General features: G+C 36.1%; 1 protein-coding gene across 14 annotated transcripts in view; it reads left to right on the forward strand.

Moving 5' to 3' along the window:
• Hsf (Heat shock factor) overlaps positions 1 to 21,998 on the forward strand; it is a 207,815-nt gene that overhangs the window by 92,665 nt on the left and 93,152 nt on the right. For all 14 annotated transcript variants that reach the window (XM_067107883.1, XM_067107889.1, XM_067107893.1 and 11 more), the window contains exons 7-9: positions 2,390 to 2,469; positions 9,078 to 9,267; positions 14,620 to 14,862. In XM_067107883.1, coding sequence (XP_066963984.1) covers positions 2,390 to 2,469; positions 9,078 to 9,267; positions 14,620 to 14,862 — 513 coding nt within the window. The remainder of the gene's footprint in view (positions 1 to 2,389; positions 2,470 to 9,077; positions 9,268 to 14,619; positions 14,863 to 21,998) is intronic.

Below are 21,998 nucleotides of genomic sequence, written 5' to 3' on the forward strand. Positions count from 1 at the left end.
CTCTCTCTCTCTCTCTCTCTCTCTCTCTCTCTCTCTCTCTCTCTCTCTCTCTCTCTCTCTCGTAGTTAATGCAACCTACGTATTACTGTTTCTCTGTAAATCTTTACCTGATTTAATTTTACCTGTATAGTCTACTAACTGTAAATTTGCCATTCTAAAACCAGACATGGAGCATTTCAGAACAAAGAGAAGGAGACAGAATAAAGAAGTCTTTAAAAATGAGATTAAGAAGACTTCTAAAAATAGATCGGTGGAATGTGGAGAGAGAGATATAGTATATGTAGTCTTCACACTCTATATTTTTACGTCAACCATTTATTTCTTTTTTAAGGGTATGTATTAAGCGAAGTTTCAAATGAAATTACAATAACTTTAATTTCATTTTAAAGTTAGTTTAATACTTTGGGAGCATGATTAAGGTCATATTTAGTGTTTAAACTCTAGAAATAAGCAATTATTAGCATTTTTAGAGACTGCCAACTTAGGCAGAAATTCGCTTTGCATGAGGGGGTCTGGACCCTAACCTCGCGTAAGTTCGGGGTATGACTGTATTACTTAAAGTTAAGATCAGCACAGATTTATCAAATATTTATTGAATCATGGAAAACGATGAAAAAATGAGCAGTTTATCTGCTTACAGAAGTAGAGATTGTAAAAAACAAAGGGAATACTAATGGGGAATGTAAATATTGTTTCAATTTTTTAGGCTAGAAAATGCTTATTTTACCACAAAAATAAAAGTAATAAATACTTCAAAATCCCACAAAATAGCGAAAAATCCATGATACAAATTTAGATATATCCAAGTTTAAAATCCGTGATATAGTGAGACCGCGATGAGTGAACTGTGATATGGCATGGGACAACTGTATGTGATAACCACTTGACCGATCTAGACAAAGTTTGGCATGTGACCATCATTTTACCCAACTTAAATGGTAGGGTAGGTTTAAACCTGTACCGCCCTTCCCCTTCCCCTTCCCCTTTCCCTTTGTAACTTCTGTGGTAACAGCTTGACCAATCTAGACAAAGTTTGGCAAGTGGCCATCATTTAACCCAACTTACAAAATAGGGTAGGTTTCAAACCCATACCTTCTTCCCTTTGTAACTTATGTGGTAACAGCTTGACCAATCTAGACAAAATTTGGCACGTGGCCATCATTTGACCCAACTTAATAATAGGGTGGGTTTCAAACCTGTACCCCCTTCCCCTTCCCCCATTCCCCTTCTGCTTCTGTTTCCCTTTGCTACTTATGTGGTAACCACTTGACTGATCTAGACAAAATTTGGCGTGTGGCCATCTTTTGACCCAGCTTAGATAATAGGGTAGGTTTCAAACCCGTACCCCTTTCCCCTTCCCTTTGTAACTTATATGGTAACTGCTTGGCTGATCTAGACAAAAATTGGGATGTGGCCAACATTTAACCCAACTTAGATAATAGGGTAGGTTTCAAACTCATAACCCCTTTCCCTTCCCCTTCCCCCATCCCCCTTTGCTTTGTAACTTATGTGGTAACAGCTTGACCAATCTAGACAAAATTTAGCACATGGTCATCATTTGACCCAGCTTAGATAATAGGGTAGGTTTCAAGTGTGTACCACTTCCCATCTCCTTCCCTTTCCCCCTTCCTTTTGTAACTTATGTGGTAACTGCTTGACTGATCTAGACAAAATTTGGCACGTGGCCATTATTTAACCCAGCTTAGATAATAGGGTAGGATTTCAAACCCATACCTGCTTCCGCATCCCCTTCCCCATCCCCCTTTCCCCTTCCCTCTTCCCTTTGTAACTTATGCGGTAACAGTTTGACTGGTCTAGACAAAATTTGGCACGTGGCCACCATTTGACCCAACTTAGATAATAAGGTAGGTTTCAAACTCGTACCCCTTTCCTCCTCCCCCCTTTCCTTTGTAACTTATGTGGTAACCGCTTGACCAATCTTGACAGAATTTGTCACGTGGCCATCATTTGACCCACCTTAGATGATAGGGTAGAGTTACAAACTCTTACCTCCTTCCCATTTCCCCATCCCCCCTTTGCAACATTGCCATCATTTGACCCAACTTATATAATAGGATGGGTTTCAAACCTGTACCCCCTTTTCCTTCCCCTTCCCTTTGTGATGTGGTAACTGCTTGGCCAATATAGACAAAATTTGGCACGTGGCCATCATATGATCCAACTTAGATAATAGGGTAGGTTTCAACTCACATTTTGCCTATTGTTACTAATTCTTTTGTATTCTTTTAAAAGTTTTTATGTTTCTGTGTAAATGAATTGCCTATATTCAGTTTCATATACTGTACTGTATTTTTTTGCAAAGAGTATTTGCAGTGACTGAATTATTGCATAGTTTTTGGACTATACAGTATCTGTTTTTCATTTACAGTACTATTTTGTTGGTAGATGGTGAGCCATTTCTAGAGGCGTCTGATCTTTCATTACCATCAACATCAGTTCCAATTAAAGGTAATTATGAAAAAGTAGGTACAGTATATCTTCATGCCATTATATGTGGATGCACTTTTATAAGTATTTCAATAGCAGAAGGTACAATATTTGACTTTTGAGAGTATTATTTCATTTATGTATTGTATTAAGATATTTATGTAAGTAGTATGTTCTTGCATTTGACTGCACTAGAAGCTCATGGAGTATTTACAAGAAAAGTATCAGTGGTACAGACCATGGTCTTCTGTCAACAACCACTTCTTTGCATTTAAGAATTAGATTTAGAAACCTTGTATTTGTATTGGTGGTGTAAATTAGGTGAGAAATACTGTATACTATGTTTTGTTGAGGTGTGTTGAGAATATCATCATGAGGTGTGTTGAGAATATCATCATTAGCATTTTGACATCAGGTTTTCCCATTATAGGGTTAAGTATTCAGTAAGTTTTCTTCACACTCTTTGGTCTTGCGCACTTTCTTCTTGAATTCCTATTTGTTTATACTTTTATATCATATCTTTATGATTTACTTTGGCCACTCACACTACTGTACTCGCATTGACTGTTCCTATTCCCTACTCACTATGTACCCAAACCATTATTACCTCTTAAAATCTCAGTCTATCTTTTGGCCTGTTTACACCACTTGCTCTTCACTCTATACTCCAGCCACACATCGTAAGATTTGGTAATCACATCCTTTCAGAATTTCCTCTAGTTTTTTAATTCTCCTCTCTACTGTGACTGTATTATCAAATATGTCTTAAAATATCTGGACTGTCATACTGCCTTCAAGGTCTGCCCATCTATTACAGCAGTCTTTTTCCTTCTAATCATTTCCCTTATGTGCATTTTGACCATTGAAAGTCCTATACCCCATTAATATAATACAATCCTGAACACCGCCTGTCACTTGTTCCTTTGGTTCTGCTGTTAGTGCCAAGTCATGCTTACAGCTTCACTTTTGTTGTCCTCCATTTCTGTGATATAAAGGACTCATGGAAATCCTTACACACACACACATCTAATTTTTATTATAACCACAAGTTTCTTTACTCTTGGTCTTGTGCCATGGTGATGTTGAACCATTATATGCACAGTGAATTATTCTACTACCCATTGCTTTTATAATGTCTGATGTATTGCTTGTTAAATGCCTTCTTAGTATTCATAAATATATGATAAAACTTCCTTATTGCTTTGTAATCTTTTTTAAATGACTCAGTATACGTATATATTGTATATTTTATTAACTTTCTTGGCAAAATGCTAGACTTAGTTAATTTTGTATTGTATATCTTAGCCATGGTTTCAGCCCACTTTTCCATTCTTTCATAACACGCTTTAGCAATCTTACTTCCCGATACTTTGAACACTACTACATACAGTGGACCCCCACTTTTTCATGCTTCACTTTATCGCAGATTTTTGTGGAACTTACCTTTCAGTATTACATGGGAACTCACCAGTTTGCAAAATTTTTCATAGAGCAATATTCATTAATTACTGTATTTTCATTTTATTGTCATGACTAAATACATTTTTATGATAAAAAATTGTTTACTAATTTTCAAATATTAATATTAATAATGTAAACACAGCAAAATATCTATAAAATGAGAATGAGGCCCACCCCGGAATACGGGGTGGGCCCCAGAATGAGCTTAACAGGTTTACAATCTCTCTCTCTCTCTCTCTCTCTCTCTCTCTCTCTCTCTCTCTCTGGTAAATGTAAGATGTATTTGAAATGATATGCAGTGTTTGTGGCTGATTGATAGTGATTTTGGATGATAGAGGATGCTGTAAAGTATCTAAAATATTTGTTAATTATTTTCATTTTATTTTCCAGTCTGCTTTTATTAAAATGTCAAAAGATGTAATTAGGCTATAGCATGGAAACATGAAAAATGAATGACAGTAAAATCACATTTATATGTAAAATTACTGCATACTGTACATAACAAACATACGTGCATAAAAAATCAGTCTCTCTCTTATCAATGAGAGAGAGAGAGAGAGAACAAAAATACATATGCACATTAAAATTATTTAATGCACTACTGATAGTAATTTTTGTTACAAATGTAAAAGGAAAATGGAACAACTTCAATAATATGAGAGAAAACGGCTATGCTTACTTATACAGGGGTAACTCGATTAGTGGTCAAGCGTTCTGTAAGACAGATTTATTTAATTTGTATTAACCCTTAAACGCCTATTGGACGTATCATACGTTGACTAAAATTGTCTGTTTGACTCGACCGAAATGGTCGAAAAACGCAATTGTAAGCTAAAACTCTTACATTCTAGTAATATTCAATCATGTACCTTCATTTTGCAACAAATTGGAAGTCTCTAGCACATTTCGATTTATGGTGAATTTTTGAAAAAAAATTTTTTTCTTACGCACGGGCGGTAACTCAGCCGAAAATTTCATAAATTCTTTCGTCATTTTGTCGTAATTTTTGCACTGTTCTATATTAGCCATTACATAAAGTTTTATATATGAAAATGTGCGCAATTTCATGTACAATACAGCAAAATACAACCCATGGTTGTAGCTTTTATCAGTTTGGAAATATTTTCATATAAACCACGATAACTGCCAAAATTTCAACCTTCGGTCAACATTGACTCGACCGAAATGGTCAAAAACGCAATTTAAGCTAAAACTCTTACGATCTAGTAATATTCAACCATTTACCTTCATTTTACAACCAATTGGAAGTCTCTAGCACAATATTTCGATTTATGGTGAATTTTTTGAAAAACTTTTTCCTTACGTCCATTAGAGAAATTCTTTCACACGTTGTCGTAATGTTTGCACTGTTTTATATTAGTCGTTACATAAAGTTTTATATATGGAAATGTGCAATTTCATGTAGAATACAACTGAAAATAACTCATGGTTGTAGCTTTTATCAGTTTTGAAATATTTTCATATAAATCACGATAACTGCCAAAATTTCAAGCTTCAGTCAACTTTAACTCGACCGAAATGGTAAAAACGCAATTATAAGCTAAAACTCTTACATTCTAGTAATATTCAATCATGTACCTTCATTTGCAACAAACTGGAAGTCTCTAGCACAATATTTCGATTTATGGTGAATTTCTGAAAAAAATTTTTTCCTTACGTCTGCGTCGTGTAACTCGGCCGAACATCTCAGAAATTCTTTCACCATGTTGTCGTAATATTTGCATCGTTTTACATTAGTCGTTACATAAACTTTTATATATGAAAATGTGTGCAATTTCATGTAGAATACAACCAAAAATAGCTCATGGTTGTAGCTTTTATCAGTTTTGAAATATTTTCACATAAATCACGATAACTGCCAAAATTTCAACCTTCGGTCAACTTTAACTCGACCGAAATGGTAAAAAAACGCAATTGCAAGCTAAAACTCATACATTCTAGTAATATTTAATCGTTTAACTTCATTTTGTAATAAATTGGAAGTCTCTAGCACAATATTTCGATTTATGGTGAATTTTTAAAAACATTTTCCTTATGAAATCTGCGTTGGTAACTCGCTTTCATGTACAGGCGTCCTCGTTTATGACGGGTAACATCTCAGAAATTCTTTCGCCTCGTTGTCAAAAGAACCTTCAAATTATGATTATTTGCACCCTTTATATTAGTCGTTCATAAAGTTTTATATATGAAAATGTGCGCAACCGTCATGTACAATAATACAACAGAAAATAACTGATGGTTGTAGCTTTTATCAGTTTTGAAATATTTCCATATAAATCACGATAAATAGAAAAAATCAACTTTCGGTCAACTTTAACTCGACCGAAATGGTTGAAAACTGCAATTGTAAGCTACAGCACTTACAGTCTAGTAATATTCAATCAATTAGCTTCATTTTTCAACAAACGGGAAGTGTCTAGCACAATATTTCGATTTATGGTGAATTTTTGAAAAACATTTTTTACGTCCATGAAATCACGAATTCATGCATCATTTGTGATAATATTTTCTCTGTGTTGCTTTGATTGTTTTAAAATTTGTTATATACCAAAATCATCGCAATTTAGTGTACAATACAACTAAAAAATTAACTCATTAGCTTTAACTGCTTTTGCTTACAGCGATTTGTATACAATTATATACGAGTTTTTTTTTGCTGTCATATATGCCAATATTTATATATGATAATGATATTTTTTTTACATTTCTGATGGTTGCATACTAAACTTCAGGCAATGACAAAAAAAAATGAGCCAAAAATGAACTCTTAATCTTAAAAACTAAGCGTGCTGTGATTTTTTGAAAAAAACTTTTTTTCCGCTTCAGCGCTAACTCACCGAATTCGCCGGCATACTGGGGACGTTTTTGTAAATAGGGCTTCGGCGTTAAAGGGTTAAAGATCTATTTAATTTTTATTAAACATTTTATAGATATTTTGCTGTGTTTACATTAATATTAATATTTGAAAATTATTAAATCATTGTTTTAAGCATTTTAAGATTAACAGTTGTAGGAGAGTAATCTGACTTTTGGTGGTTTGGGGTGTATTTTTGTTTGAAATGATATGAAATTGTTTTAGTATGATAATTTAAGATATAATTTTGTTTGAACTATTAAATTACACTGAACTGTTAAAGTAGGCAGTTATAAGAATTTTAGTTTAAGGAGTACAGGATATTTGGCAGTTATAAACATTTTTAGAGGGGATTTTGCATTTTCATGGTGGGTTCTGGAACCTATCCCTGCAAAAAAGTGGGGGAGCACTGTACCCCCTTTGTTTAATTAATGGTATTCAGTACATTTCCATTTTTCTGGTCCCATCTCTGTATGTTGTCAAATACAGTATTTAGGCCAGTGTAAAATGTCCAAGCCTTCAACTTAGACTAATTGCAGTTTTCTTGACAATTGCGTATCATGTTGCACCAGTGAACCTGCTCCTGTGTATTTGGTTTCACAACTTTTTCTCCAATACTTTTTGTTAAGGTGATGTGGGTTAGGTTATCCCTTAGATGGAGACTAGTACCTATATACAAGGATACATATGTATACATATACTAGTACTTATATACAGGGCTTCCTGTGATTTTTCTGGTACAGTGGTCATTTTGATGGTCTCCCTGGAGAGGAAAAAATGTGTTATAAGTAAAGCTAAGAGTAGAGAGAAATTAACATCATCCCAAGTTTGAATTTGGTCACAAACTGACAGATAAATGTATGCAAAGTTTACACTACAAGTTTGGGAAAGTAGCTTTGAAATGAGAGCATAATGCTAGTGGATCGGGAAGGAGGGTTTCGTAGAATATTGGCTCCTTAATATTATGGAAAAGGAAACACTACTTGGCTGTGGACATAAATACTGTAATCGAAGTGATTTTCTATGTGAATTTTCTGTAGAAGAGAAAAATGCTTTTAAGTTAGGTTTCTTCAATGAACCAATATTTTTGGCAGAGGTTCAGTTTCCTTCAGTGAACCAGTATTGTGGCAGAGGTTCATTTTCTTCCTTGCTCCAAGCAGGCAACTGTACAAGGAGTGGAATAGCAAATTCCCTTCAGAAGCACTATGTTTAACCACTATGTTAGAAAATATAAGATAATTCATACTCTTTTTAATATGAGTAGAGTATTTGACCCCTTTACTATCTGCCCTAGCAATGGAAGAAGTTGCATCACAGTACAGAAGGTAGGCCCACGGAAGGTGCTCTGCACATATATAAGTGTCAACAGGAAAGCAAATTTAGTAGCTCTTAGAAGTTTTTAGAAGATGGAAGCGTCAAATGGATAAAAGTGAATTTTATTGTGTGTAAAGTTAAGATTTGTGACCCAGAAGATAGTCAAGAAAGTAGATGCTGTTAGTATGATGTAGGGATGAGTACAATGCTATCCATAGATGTAAACAACAGATGTCAGAACTGTTTAAGCTAACAGAAGGTCTAATGATAGTAAGATGAAAAAGCTCATGGTGAGGGACTGCCCTTGGAGCAGGTTGAGCATTTTTGTAACCTGGTTAGAACTGGGTTGTGAAACAGCTTGAAAGGTCAGTAAGGATGCAGTAGGCTGGATACTGTGAAAAGAGGATATTTGGATACTGGTATAAGAAAGTAATTTTTTTAGATATTGAAAGACCTGTGCTTCTAAAAATAGAAGAGACATTTACACTTAAAGAAAATAGAGAAAATTCTCAAAATGCCTATAAAATGTAGAGAATCATCACATGCAACCTTTGAAAACCATATGGCAGATGAGGAGCAGTCAGAGAAATGGTAAATAAAAAAGTGATAGGATTCTTAGTGGGGGGAAGTTATAGACAGAAAGTTTGCAATAAAAAACAAATGCTGAGAACTAATTAGATGTCTAACACTGGAGAGAGAGAGAGAAAACCTTCTGTAGAGGTTTATTGTATCAAGTATATTGTTTTAATTATTGCATTTTTAAACTTTTTGCCTTACTCTAGATTTGCTATTAGAAAATTACAATGTAAATATGTAATTCACATCAATAAGGAAAATTAGTGTATTTGGTCCTTTTATTATAAGTATCAAGAAATTAACCCCATGAACACATTTATCATTACAATGTCCTGTAAATTGTAAGACTATCTTTTTGTGTCTGATCTTCATACAAGTGATCTTTCTGTACTTTTTATTACAGCTACAAATGTAAGAAGCCCAAGTGGTAGCAATTTATGGCCAGAAATTCAGAATTCAAAATTGCTAGATGAAGCACCACTGAGTCCAGAACTCCTAAACACAGTAGACCCAAGTGATGTTACTCAGTCCTTTAAGTATGCTGCTGCTCCACCAGGTTCCACTGTCACACAAAATCCTACCATCCTAACTACGTAAGTGAGAGATAATATCGTCAGGTCTTACTTTTCATTTATAATTAGTTACAAAAGGTACATTTTTTTGGCATTGTGTACTGTATACAAGCCTGTGATTAATACAGTAGTCCATTTACATATGCAAGTGTTAGATTCCTATGTCCCCAAAAGATGGTTTTTGTGAAATCCTGATTTGACCAACCAGTATTACCATTGACGGCTACAAATGTAATCTGTACTTTTACCATCACTTTAAGTGCTCATGAGTTCATGATGTCACATTATATAGTCACTTTTAAAAGTCATAAAATATTTGTTTAGGAACATAAGATTTTGTTTTTAAATAAGCTGTAAACACCCAAATCAAGTGTCCAAAAACTTCAGTTATCATATGCATGAGCTGTGAAGGCCAACATAGCACAGGTTCTACACATGTCCTAAATTTTTTTTGTATGCTGGTATCAGCACATTGTATATGTAATGAACAAAATTTATGCAGTAATTATTGGACTTCTGTAATGCTATGGATTTAATTTCATGTATTTAGTAGTAACTTTTTTTTTTTTTTTACCTTATCACTTGTTAAATGGGTAATGTATGTTAAAGAATAACATACTTAAAGTGCAGCATTTTGTTTATGTTCTGTTAAGAATGATAAGGGCTTAGGTAAGAAACAGTTTACCTTTGCCAGTAAAAGATGAAACGAGATGATTAAATGTGCATTTCACACAGTAGACTGTTTTGCAATGGTAAAACAGTGACAGTAAATCTAGGTCCATTATGTGAATAAGCAGTACTGTATATTGTATGTTGTTATGAGTTCATTTTGGAAACTTTCAGTAGTGAGTCTCTGTTATCTCTCCTTGAATGCCAGATATTTAATAAGGCTAAAGGATTGTGTGCGTATCCCAAAATATTCTAATAAAACATTATAATATAAATTACTTACCAAGTAATTACATAGCTTACGTTTCTAGTATCGGCAGCTAGAATTTGAAACTTGCAGTAGTGATTCTTTTGTTTTGGTGTAGATGTCTAGCCCTGCCTACTTTTGGAGAAGAGGAACAACTGAGCAAATGGTTTCAGTTTGTTTCTGCTGGCTTCCAACATAGGTTGTGAGCAGCAGCTGAATTTGGAATACTCATAATTTGCTGTTTTTTGGTTGTTCCTTACATTGGTGAAGTATGCTTTGATTTCAGTAGCCTTTCAGCAATAGTTAGATAGGTTTTTGAAATTCACAAATTTTGACCACTTGATTGTGACTCGGTACTTAGTTATTGACTTGTTGTGATAATGTCAGATACTAGTACTACTACTACTACTCAATATTGCAGCAAGGCTGTAATATGAGATTAACTTCTGCTAGGTATGATTCTCACACTTTGAACACGTCTTGCAGGGGTCAGATTTGTTCAGTAGAGAATACATGTATTGAATGTGAGGGCTGGGATCCTAGACAATGGAAGATTTTGAGTTCTCATCTATCAAAACTTGAGTGGGATAGGAAGAGAAAAGCTACTATTAAACATGACAAGACTTTAGATAGTCAGGAATCTGCTAGGTCTTCTTTGGAAGTTCCTATTACAGTATATCTTTGAATGCTATTTCTCCCATCATCTCCTCTTCAGTATCACCTGATCCTTTACCCAACTCTCTTGCTTCCGATCCCAGTGCCATTGCCAGTCTGGAGTCTAAATTCAATTGTTAATTTGAGTTATTAGTGAATACAGTGGCCCAGTTAGGGGCATCAGTGCATTCCTTGATGGAACAGAAATCAGGTGATAAGAGTGAAGTGTTAGTGGAGGAGCTGGCTGCCCGTCCCGCCGATTCTCCTAGGCAAAGGTCCCTGGCACACTCCCCTAAACCTGGGAGAAGCCATACCAGAGGCCCAACGGAGGTCGGTGGGTCTGCCCACGGGTAGTTGGCCCCTCCGTCACACCTGTTGCAGAATCCCAGGTGGCATCAGTGCGTGGCAGCCATTGGAAAGGTGCCCTGTCACAGGCTCACTGCCTTTCTTCCAGTTCAGAGGATTCCAGCCCTGAACAAAAGTGCCATTGGCACTTCAGTGATGTATCAAGGCCACTGAAAAAGTCTGCAGTGGAGGGGCATCGCTTGCCTCAGGTTCTGTGCAAAAGACGAAGGAGTCTCTCCCTTCTTGCAGTTTCTGGGATAGCCTGGAATGTTTTTCTCCCAGTCAACCCAACATTTGCTGACGCAAGCGCCCAACTGCACCAGATAGCACAGCAGTTTCCGAGCTCGTGTCTCCTTCTCGTAAAGTTCCAAGATGCAAGTGTCTAGTGGTGCCAGTGGCTTCAGCAGAGCCTTTTTCTCCAGCTCTGTCTCCCGACACGCTTAAGTGTAAGCACCCGGTGGCGCCAACTGGTGCAGCAGCTCCCAAGTGCCTATCAGCATCCGAGCTCCCAGTAACCCCTGAACACCCAGTAGCGCCTAAGTACCCACTAGTGCCCGAGCTTCCTTTGGCTCCTGAGCATTCTTTGGCACCAAAGCAGTCAGTAGGAGTCATACGCTCAGTGTCTCTCAAGTGCCCAGCGGCTTCCAAGCAGCCAGCAGCTTCCGAGCACCTTGTAGCACCCGCTCAATCACAAAGTGTAACACCTTCGGGTTATCCTGACTCGTCTTCTAGACGTTCAGCACCAGCTCCCTTAGTAACAGCGCCTTGTATTCTGCAATAGACTTCGACCTCATCATGTTGGGATCCTTCTCTCCTTTCAATTCAACAGCTTCTGGGTGACATTTTGGGGTTTTTGAAGAAGCCTCCTTCATCTGTGAAACCTTCCAAGGGTCTTCTCAAACCACCCCATGTCAGAAGATTTCATCAAGGGTTGTCAACTCTAGCTCTGACAGGGTTCAAACTGTCAAAAGACTCCTCAGAGCTAAGAGTTTTTTGGGAATAGCTGCAGAAGCAATCTTGAGATGCAGACGCCAATCTTCCTGCAATGTTTACCAGAATAAGCGGTCCATTTTCCACACTTGGTGAAGAAAGAATGAAGTCTCTTCTATTAAAACCTCTCTGACAGAGATTGCAGATTTCCTATTGTATCTTAGATCCTCCAGACGTTTGGCCCCTTTGACTAGAAAGGGCTACAGGGATATGCTTAGCTCAGTATATATAAGTATATATAAAACTTTATTATAAAAATGTCATTTCTGCCATTGAATTAGTGATACTTATGTATTAAATTTATGAGTACTACTTAATTTCTATCAAAATTCATACCATTTGGCCATTGTTGTGACAGAACGTAGTTGACTTGGCCACAAAACCCTATAACAGATGGCCTGATTCTGTTAATTAGTTGGACTCGCTGTACATTATTTCCAGTCATTTATATTAATTTTGTTTACTCTTGGTTACATCTTCCCATTTTTTTATAGTTATTTTTATCGTATGGCATTTATGAGTGAGTGCAAATGGAAACAAAATATGCTTTATGCAAAACCCATTACTAATAATTAGCTTTATTCTGTTTGTCAGATCCCAGTCATACCATCTCCAAGAGTACAAAGGAAAGATACCACCACATATGTCTTCTAAGGGTCAAACTCATCCTTCTGTGTAACTTCCAAGTGTTAAGATATATGTGGTGTTTCCTGAGCTACTTCGTTCTAGCTTTTGTGGTTTTCATCCTTTTCATTATTGTTTGCATGTTCTTTTGTAAGTGATTCTTTTGTGTACTCTTGCTCCCGTCTTAGTGAGTTTAAGGCTTTGCGAGTTTTCATTTTCAAGCAGTTTTGTGTATATCAGCTTTGTCTCCTTGAGTTGCCAATGCAGTCGCCTAAATAAGAGATGTTAGTATTCGGAATTCATAAGCCCCTTAGTAAATCATTACATCTCCAATTTATTTTTCCACCGTATGATGAATTTTTCCTTTTCATTTCTTGTGACTTGAGTTTTTGTTCTGTTCTTGGTACACTCTATGTTGGTATTTACATTCATTATATTAGTTTCCATTCTGAACTATAATCTTAGATTTTCAGAGAATATTCTTCTCTTCCTCCTCCTCTTCTCCTTCTTGGTTTAATCCTGTATTGGGTTGCTTATTTCTTAATTGGTTTTGAATAGAGGTTTTACAAGCAGGCGGCCATCGTGACTCTCTCTTTTCCCTCACCTCACCCATTGCCTAGTTTGTTCTTTACTTTTACTTATGCAGAGTGGATTCTTTTCTTGTGTTATCATGAACTTTCGAGTTGTTGTTCTCATCGTAATGATTATATTGCGCTTTGTTGTTGTTGACTTCCTCAGCCTCATGGTTGAATTTTGTTAGATGTTTCTCAGATTGCCTTCACTGAACTCAGGATCAACACCCTCAGGGCTCAAAGCATCCTCCTTTTGTCTGATTTTTTACTATAATAAAAGGGGCATTTTTCATGAAGTACCTTTCTTTACACTTCTGATGCTTGAAGACTGTACTACCAGGATGTCCATTGCATGCTTTACTTATGGAAAGTGTATGGATTTCTGAGATTATCTTGATCTCCACTTTCCTTCATCTTTGGGAATTGGACTTATTGCATCTGAGTCTTATTATCTCTTTAGAGGCTTTCCTGCTTAATCCTTCCTCTTCAGTCACAGTTATCAAATTTAAATGCACAAGGAAATTGGAAGCAAATTTCTACTCAAGATTTTTTCGACAGAAAAGGGAGCAAAGGGTGTTTGTAAACAAATTACAGTGAAAGAGGTCTGTTATATGATCAGAATTTGAATGTATGAATTTATTAATAGCTCTGATTTTAATTATTTTTCACAATATATGTAAATATATTTATAGAATAAAAGTATTTGTACAAAACCATTAATCATAATCATTGGTGCCTTTCTCTATCCCCAGTTTAAGCAAATGGGGTTGGCGGGCAGTCCCCAGTTAATGGCGGGCTCGGTTATTGGTGATCCGGTTTTATGGCACTTGTTTAGCAACGAGAATCACCAATTTCCGCTTATTGGCACCGATAATTGGGTATTGGCGCTGACACATACCTAACAGAGGCGCCGATAACCGAAAATCGGTGCTGATTACCCCCGAAATTGCAGAAAAATCGCCGATTTTCGGTTAGCAGCGATTTTCGGTTATCATCACACCCTCAGAACGGAACCCCTGCTGATAACTGGGAACTGCCTGTATAAGGTTTCAATGTTTTGTATAAAAAACTTAAATATTAAAAACATTGGTATTAAAGAAACGACGTAAGAATCAAAAGTCCTTACTGGTGCTCTGCTCTGGTTTAGTCGGCTGTTTAATAGGGTAATAGTTACCCATCTTACGTAAACATGAGCACTTCCTGTGTTGTATGGATACTGAAAAAGTTTCAGATGTGAATTATAGTTTGGCTCTATTTTACATTTTCTTTCAGTTCCAGTGCTGGCACCAGATTGGTTTCAGGACCAGGCAAGGTTCAGATAGCTGGTAAAGCAATTAAAAAATCTCCAGGTAGGGGAAAGTTGAAAGCCATGAAGATCTCTGATAGTAAATCTACTACACAGCCCTCTGTCAGTACAGTAGCACAACCATCTTTATCATTTGTTGCACAGCCATCTCGGAATTCCATTACCCAGCCAAACATGAGTGTTGCAGTACCAGACAAGAATTTTAACAAGTAGGTGAACATTGTTGTACTTTAAATTGCTTAAAATATTTTAATTAATTTCCATGTTTGGAAGTGCTTATTTCTATGTATAAGGGACAGTTTGTTATAAGATGCCTATTTTTCATATCTCACTTGGTTTTTAGTCCATACTCCTTTAAATATGCCATACATCATAAACAGATGTGCTATAGTCAGTTTTGGAAAAGGGTTTCCAAAACAGTTTACAGGCTTTTGTAGTTGACGAGATAACATTATTGTTGGGGTGTTATAGGTTCAGAATAATTTATGACAAGAAAATAAATACTGTTGGCAATTGTGCATAATCATCAGCATTGATATGGATTTTATGGCTTTAGAATATCCTTTGGTAACAAAAAACAAAAAAGTACATAGCTAATGTAACTTTTTGATACTTCATCAAAGTATCTTGAGAAAATATTTCCAAGTAATTTGAGGGATTGAAAAGTTTGTTGAATATATAATCCAAGATGTCAGAACATTTTCGCAAGTATTGTGGGGGGTATTGAAAAGGTTGTTGAATGGCTAATTAGTTGGGTGATGTGCCTTTCATTTCCATGTTTCTCATTCAAGGACATTTTTATTATGCCTTAGAATGTTGATTAGAATGGGGAAAATGAATTTAATATAGTGGAAATAATGTGAACTTATTTGCATTGGGAATTGGAAATTGATTATATTGTGATTCTGAAGTTTATCCTATTATGAAATAAACTGTAGAATCATGGTGTCGAAATAGGCAAGCCTGTGTCCAAAGGAAAGATTAACTATATTTTGTATTTCATACCTCATATAGTTTTTATGTTATCCATACTGTATTGAAATGAGCACATATGGGGATTTTATATTGTGTCTGTATTGAGTGGTGCATGTATTGTCTCTACAGATGTATTCTGTGTTAGGGATACTGCCTGCTGTTGGCTGCATGCAGTGTGCCCTTTGACACACTTTAGACAATAGCAAAGGTTCCTAGCTGCATTACCTTCTGCCTTTTACTAATTTTTCCTTTTTAGTCTCATTAAATTTAGATCCCTGTATTTTGTACCGCATTTTCTCTAATTTTCTCTTTGTTAAAGTGAGCCTTCCGAGAGTCTATAAATAGGACAGTGAGGTCCTGTTGAGTTACTTTATCATTTGGTGTTGATCATTGAATGTCCATAGGAGCTGTTATAAGCAGATGACCTAGTGTTACAGTAAAATTAGGGGCAAGATTGTAGAAATGTCTATAAGGTGGAAAAAATAAGTGGGAATGGTGAGACATCCCTTAGTCCAACTGACATGCTTAAATGCTGTGTAGCTTTGTGTCAGGGCTTCATTTCTGTTTACAAAAACATTCATGAATTTTTTTTTCCTGTATTGTCACTTATGAGTAGACTTACAGTTCATTGTGCAATTAAAGTTGTTGTACCTATGACATTCAGTAAAGTGAAAAAGTACAGTATCAGGAATCAGTACTAACATAGAGAGAGAGAGGGATTCAAGAGATTTAAAGCCAGGCAAACACAAAATCAATATTCCATAGTACCATTTGCTGACCTTTCTATTGTTTACTACCATAAATTATGTATGTGTATTATAGATATAGGGCTATTAACAGATAATATGCAAAAATTATGGTATTGTTATTTTTGTGGTGTGCCTTATGAAAGTGTACTAAGATTTTCATATACCATACCACATAAAATAGTTGTCTTTAATAACCATAATTTTATAATGAAGGTGCAGTATTTTTGGCAGTAAGGTATATATTAGGTTTATATTGCATTACCAAGCTTAGTATGTTCATGCCCATGTTACTTGCAACATTTTTACATTGCTCAGTCATGCCCATTATGAATATAAGTAGGTCATGTTATTGATTTAACTTTGTCATTATGTCATGTGGTTTGAACTATTATTTCTACTTTCTCTGTCTTGGAGAAAACTTTTCAGTTATTATAAAAGATGTATGAAGAAGGATGACAATATTGCAGAGGTACTGATACTTTGAACTCATACAGTTTTTTGCCAGCTTCTGTAGGGGCAGTATCGAGGCAGTACAGTAGTTGCTGTGCTGTGAAAAGTTGCATTGCTAAATTGTCAACAAAAGAAATGGTGTCTTTATTTTTTTCTGTGAAGCCTTCTGAAAAGCAGAGACAGGTGCCTGTTTGCATTTGCCACAAACTTGTCTCTTAGTCGAAGTCAGTTTGTTGAAAAATGTTCTGAGTAGTGAACCTCGGCCAGGTAATGAAAAAAGATAGTTTATTTTAAATTATCAGGAAACAAGGTTTTATTGTTTGTTAAAAAAAATTTTGTTGAGTCTTAATCACATAGTCACAGATTGTAGACCTTTTTTTTTTATCTCTTTTGGATAACAAGGAGGTTAGTGTCAGGTGCTATTCATCATTATCATAGTTTTCCTTTGGACAGTAATGTTAGTGTCAGGAGATCATCATCATTATCACATTGTCATCCCTTGTATGTTAGCAATCTTCCAAATCTTCATGGCATAGGAAACCATGCTGGACAAGACTAAAGTTTTAGTTACAGGTGTTTTGTTAGCAGTGAGGCTATTCAGCATTTCAGTTATGGTATTTAACAATTATTTTCATCCAATCACATTACGGTAATGATTGCTCTTCTCTTGTGTTTGCTTTAATTCGTGAAACTCAATTTTTGAGGTGAAACTTACCCCTTTTCATTTGCTTTATTTGTCTAAATGCCATGGGTTGAACAAGTGTTAAAATTGAAACAGTCATTAATGAATGCTCCCTCTTCAGAGGCGGTGGGTAAGACAACAATAGTTTTGGTTGTCATTCTTCTCTTGTCGATGAAATCTGCCGGTTGTGTAGAAGTGCTTTGAAATTTGGGCTTATTTTTCTTGGTTAACAAATTGGATTGTCTGGATTTTGGCTTGTTTTTTACAGTATGGATTCTTATCAATCTTCCTTATCAAAATCTGATAGATTTTGTAAGCTAAGTGGTTGTATGACTAGATTAGGTTCATTGAAGTACGATACTCATGGTGAATTGTGATTCAGACAACCACTGTGATCATTGCAAGGATTGGTCTTTGAAAGAGGTAGAGAAGATGGTAAATTTCCGAATTAGAAGAGAGAAGGACAGACTTGAAGAGTAAAGGAAACAGCTAGTCTTGAATCTAGGTCTTCTTTAGAATTAAGACCTGGTCAAGAAGATATAGGTCTATAGATTCTTCTTTAGTTGATATAAATCCTTCTACACCCACTAAGTCAGCTCAGGTAGTAGGTTAGATTTAATGCTGTCAGATATTGATTCATTTAAATCTAGAATTGAATTTTTGTGTAACAAATTTGAGTCTTCTGCATCGAATGTGCTAGTGCATTGGCAGGGACAGTGTCCCCTCATTCCTTTGGCCACTCCTTGGATGCAGCCTTGCCTGTCACCTTGGCACCTCCTGCCAATAGGCTGGATAGTCCCAGGGTTTCCAGACAGGGACTAATATCCTAGGATGCTCAAAGACTGTGCCCTTTGTCTCCTGCCTCAGCATCTTGGTCCTTTGTGGACAAGTGTAGATTGCGCTTACTTGAGGACAGACACGGTAGGAGGAAAAGGTATGGACCTTCGTGTTTGACTCCACTGTCCCACAGTTATTTTAGTGATTCATCCAAACCAGGTAACTGATCGCAATCTGTAGCGAGTGCTGCTGTTGCTCTTGAAGCCATCTCTTAGAGTCCTGAGTCCGTAGATAGGTATTCAGGTAGTAAGTGTTCATGTCAGGTCTCCCATTTTGTTGCCAATGGTCCAGGTTCTGATTTTATCAAAGCCATAGGTATACAGTCGAACCTCATTAAACCGGACCCCTCTAATCCGGATATTGGATAAGACGGACACCGAAGAGGGTCAGCCGATTTAAAATACATAATGTTCGTCCCCAATTTAAGACAGTTACTGTTCCTCAGCTCGTCGCGTACCATTTTCCTTTTTATTTGCCGAAGGTAAATATTTATTTTATATATACAGTTCTGTATTTATACTGTAGTAAACTAAAATGCTTTTAACTTGTAACTGATTTAATGTGCACACAGTACATACAGTCATTACTACTAGTTGTTGTCTGGAAGGGTAGGAAGTACCGTAGCCAATCACTGAGCATTAACAGTTTTAACTATCTGCTGCCTGACTGGTAGCTACAGTACAATGCTTTGTATATTATTATGAAAGAAAGACATGACAAAGGTAAACTTTAGGAAGACAGAAGCTGATTTACTGAACAATACTTCTGTTTATATGTGGCAAATGACATGAGAGAGAGAGAGAGAGAGAGAGAGAGAGAGAGAGAGAGAGAGAGAGAGAGAGAGAGAGAGAGAGAGAGAGAGAAATTGCCAGTTCTCTCTTTGCAGCTTAATATTAAGGAGATGAATTTTGTTTTAAAGGTGTGTCAACGCAGTGTTAGTAAATATCTTCTGAAGCAAAAAAAAAAAAAAAATTTGTTGCTGAAGAATCTCTGATCCAACAATTTTGCACTCAAAGTAATGAGGAGGAATTCATTCTATTCTTCATGTAATCAGTAAAATACATACACTGTTAAAAACTACATATTGTATTCAAAACACACACACTTATGTCATGGTTACGTCATCGTCGGCTCTACGTGATCAAAATGTTCGTTCTCGGGACAGAATATAGCTAAAACCAGATTGACTGGCTGGTTGCCATGGTGACCTGTTAGCCAATGACAGCCCTCTACTTCTGTTCTATTTATAGACATTTCCATCACAAATTGTGTGAACAACACTAAGTTTGAACGTTACCATGATCGTGATTATTTGATTGCTGGTGGCAAAAATGATTCAATAATTTGTTTTATATAATTACTTCATGAAAACAAGAATTAAACAGTAATTTTTACTTTAATATAGTGGTATGAAAAATCCCACAGTTTGTCGTAGTGATGCGTCATCACTTGCGAATCTTGTTCCTGAACCATCCTCAAATGTACGACTGCAAACTGATGATGACTTTAGTAACAACAATAAAGAACAACCCTCTCCAAGATCAATATGATGAAATGTATTTTATAGTCGTACTTATCATTAAAATTTACAAGTTGAAGAACAGTTTTTGATCATGTATATTTTTGCATTTTACATTGTTTTTGTTGAAAACAAAATGTGTTAGTGAACATATGGTCTTAATTGTCCCACTATTTTATTATTGATGATATTAATTATCTCACATTCATTTAACGGTATATTAATAAGTAAATAATGATAAACTACAGTGAATAAATAGCTAAAATGAAAAATATGAAAAAAGGAAAAAAGTTGTTCTTGCTGCAATAATGATGTTTAATTATGCTCCTGACCCCACAGTTCTGAATCCGAAAAATTCCAAACACCGAAACACATCTGGCCCCAAAGAATTTGGATAAAAGATTGTGTACCTGTAATCTAAATTTCATTATCTTCATTTTAGAGACTCGACTTCTTTTTACTTAACAATTATGCGTTCATGTCTCAGCCTAGGCATCTATGTATGTGGCTGAATTCTATAATTTTTATCGTGTTTTATTCTTCATTTTTCATCTTTTACTATGGGGTTTAAATCAAACATTTCTACGTTGGTTTATTGTTCATACTCTCTATAAAAATAACGAAATACAGTATTTTTGATAGCATAGCCGCTTGTTTTGTCTCTATTTCTGTTGGTATTTTTGGCCAAGTACAGTGTCCTAATGATTAATATTATAACACATGATGGAGTACATAATGGACTCAAAGATAAGACAGTACATTCCCTTATCTTCAGCGAAGCTGAACCCAGTTTTTCCAACGTCAAAGAACCCGCAAGAAAGAGAAGTAACCATTGCGCTTGCACGTCTGCCCTCTTGTTCACAACCGGGCCAGTGAAGACCAGGGAGCCATTACTTTCTATTGGTCAATAGCAAACAGTTTATGTCTTTACCAGCGCTGCGAAAAAATACAACTTTTTTCTCTGATTTCACAAGTGAGGGTCATGGAAACATAGAAAATAGCAGGATAATTGCTTAATATTAAGTTCCAGTTAAAAGTTTTAGTTTTAAACTTTTGGAATTGATGACTTGTGTGTGAAAGCCAGAAACTGGCAATTACTCATCATTGATTGCTATTTTCGTAAAGCAAAAATTGTTTTAAATTTTTAAATTCTAACTAAATGTTTTAACTGAAAGAAATGTTCCACAACTTATTATTAATATAGAAAATCCTTTCAGATTATACAGTGGGGTAGACATTCTTACTAAAGAATATGAAGTGGACATTGCTGCTGAAATGGCCCTGCTAAACCCGGAAGGATCAGGGAAAAATTTTAGTTAGCCATGGGAGAAACCTTCCAGAAGGAGTTCTATTCCCTATGGAGCTATCAATGCTGAATAGAATCTTTCCCCCAAAAGGGATACTAGGATCCACCTAACTCTGACTGAAATAACTACATTTTCGGAGGGGTGTAGTTACTTACCCAAGACTTCTGCTCCTTGATTAAGAGGCAGTTGTTGAAGTTCAGTTAGATTGCGCAAGCTCCCCCAAAAGGGATACACAGTTTGCGGCATTAGATCAATTCCATAAGGAAATTGAGTAACATCAAAGATGTCCTTGCCACAGAATGGCAATATATAAGGGACATGAAGCATGTTTCCGAAAAGAAAATTAATTCAGTCATGTGCACCCCAAAGTGTAAAGGTACTGCATCCTGTAACTGAAAAGTGGGTGTGGATACAAATGCTGCCCAAACAAGATCTAATGGTAGAATTGTGACTGGAAACCACAAATTGGTCAGTTCGGAGTACAGAACTTTCGATCAAAACATAATAGGGGCTCCAATACTCAGCCTTGATGATATTGCTAATCCTTGGCGAGATGCCTCAGTGTACATTTTCTCTCCCGATGACAAGATACATACTGGCACGTCCCTGTTGCCATTCCCTTCCACCCCTTCCTAAGGTTCCAGGTAGGGAAAGATACGTACACGTTTGAAGTCATGCCCTTTGGGGTAAACATTGCCTAAAGAATTTTTTACAAAATTAGCAATGGTATTTGTTTGAGAACTCGAGCAAAAAGGAATACAACCAATAGCCTACCTAGACAACTGGTTGACCTGGGGGCCCACAAGGAAAGAGTGCTTGAAAACCT

Source organism: Macrobrachium rosenbergii, chromosome 8 (assembly GCF_040412425.1).
Source record: "Macrobrachium rosenbergii isolate ZJJX-2024 chromosome 8, ASM4041242v1, whole genome shotgun sequence".
Taxonomy (NCBI): domain Eukaryota; kingdom Metazoa; phylum Arthropoda; class Malacostraca; order Decapoda; family Palaemonidae; genus Macrobrachium; species Macrobrachium rosenbergii.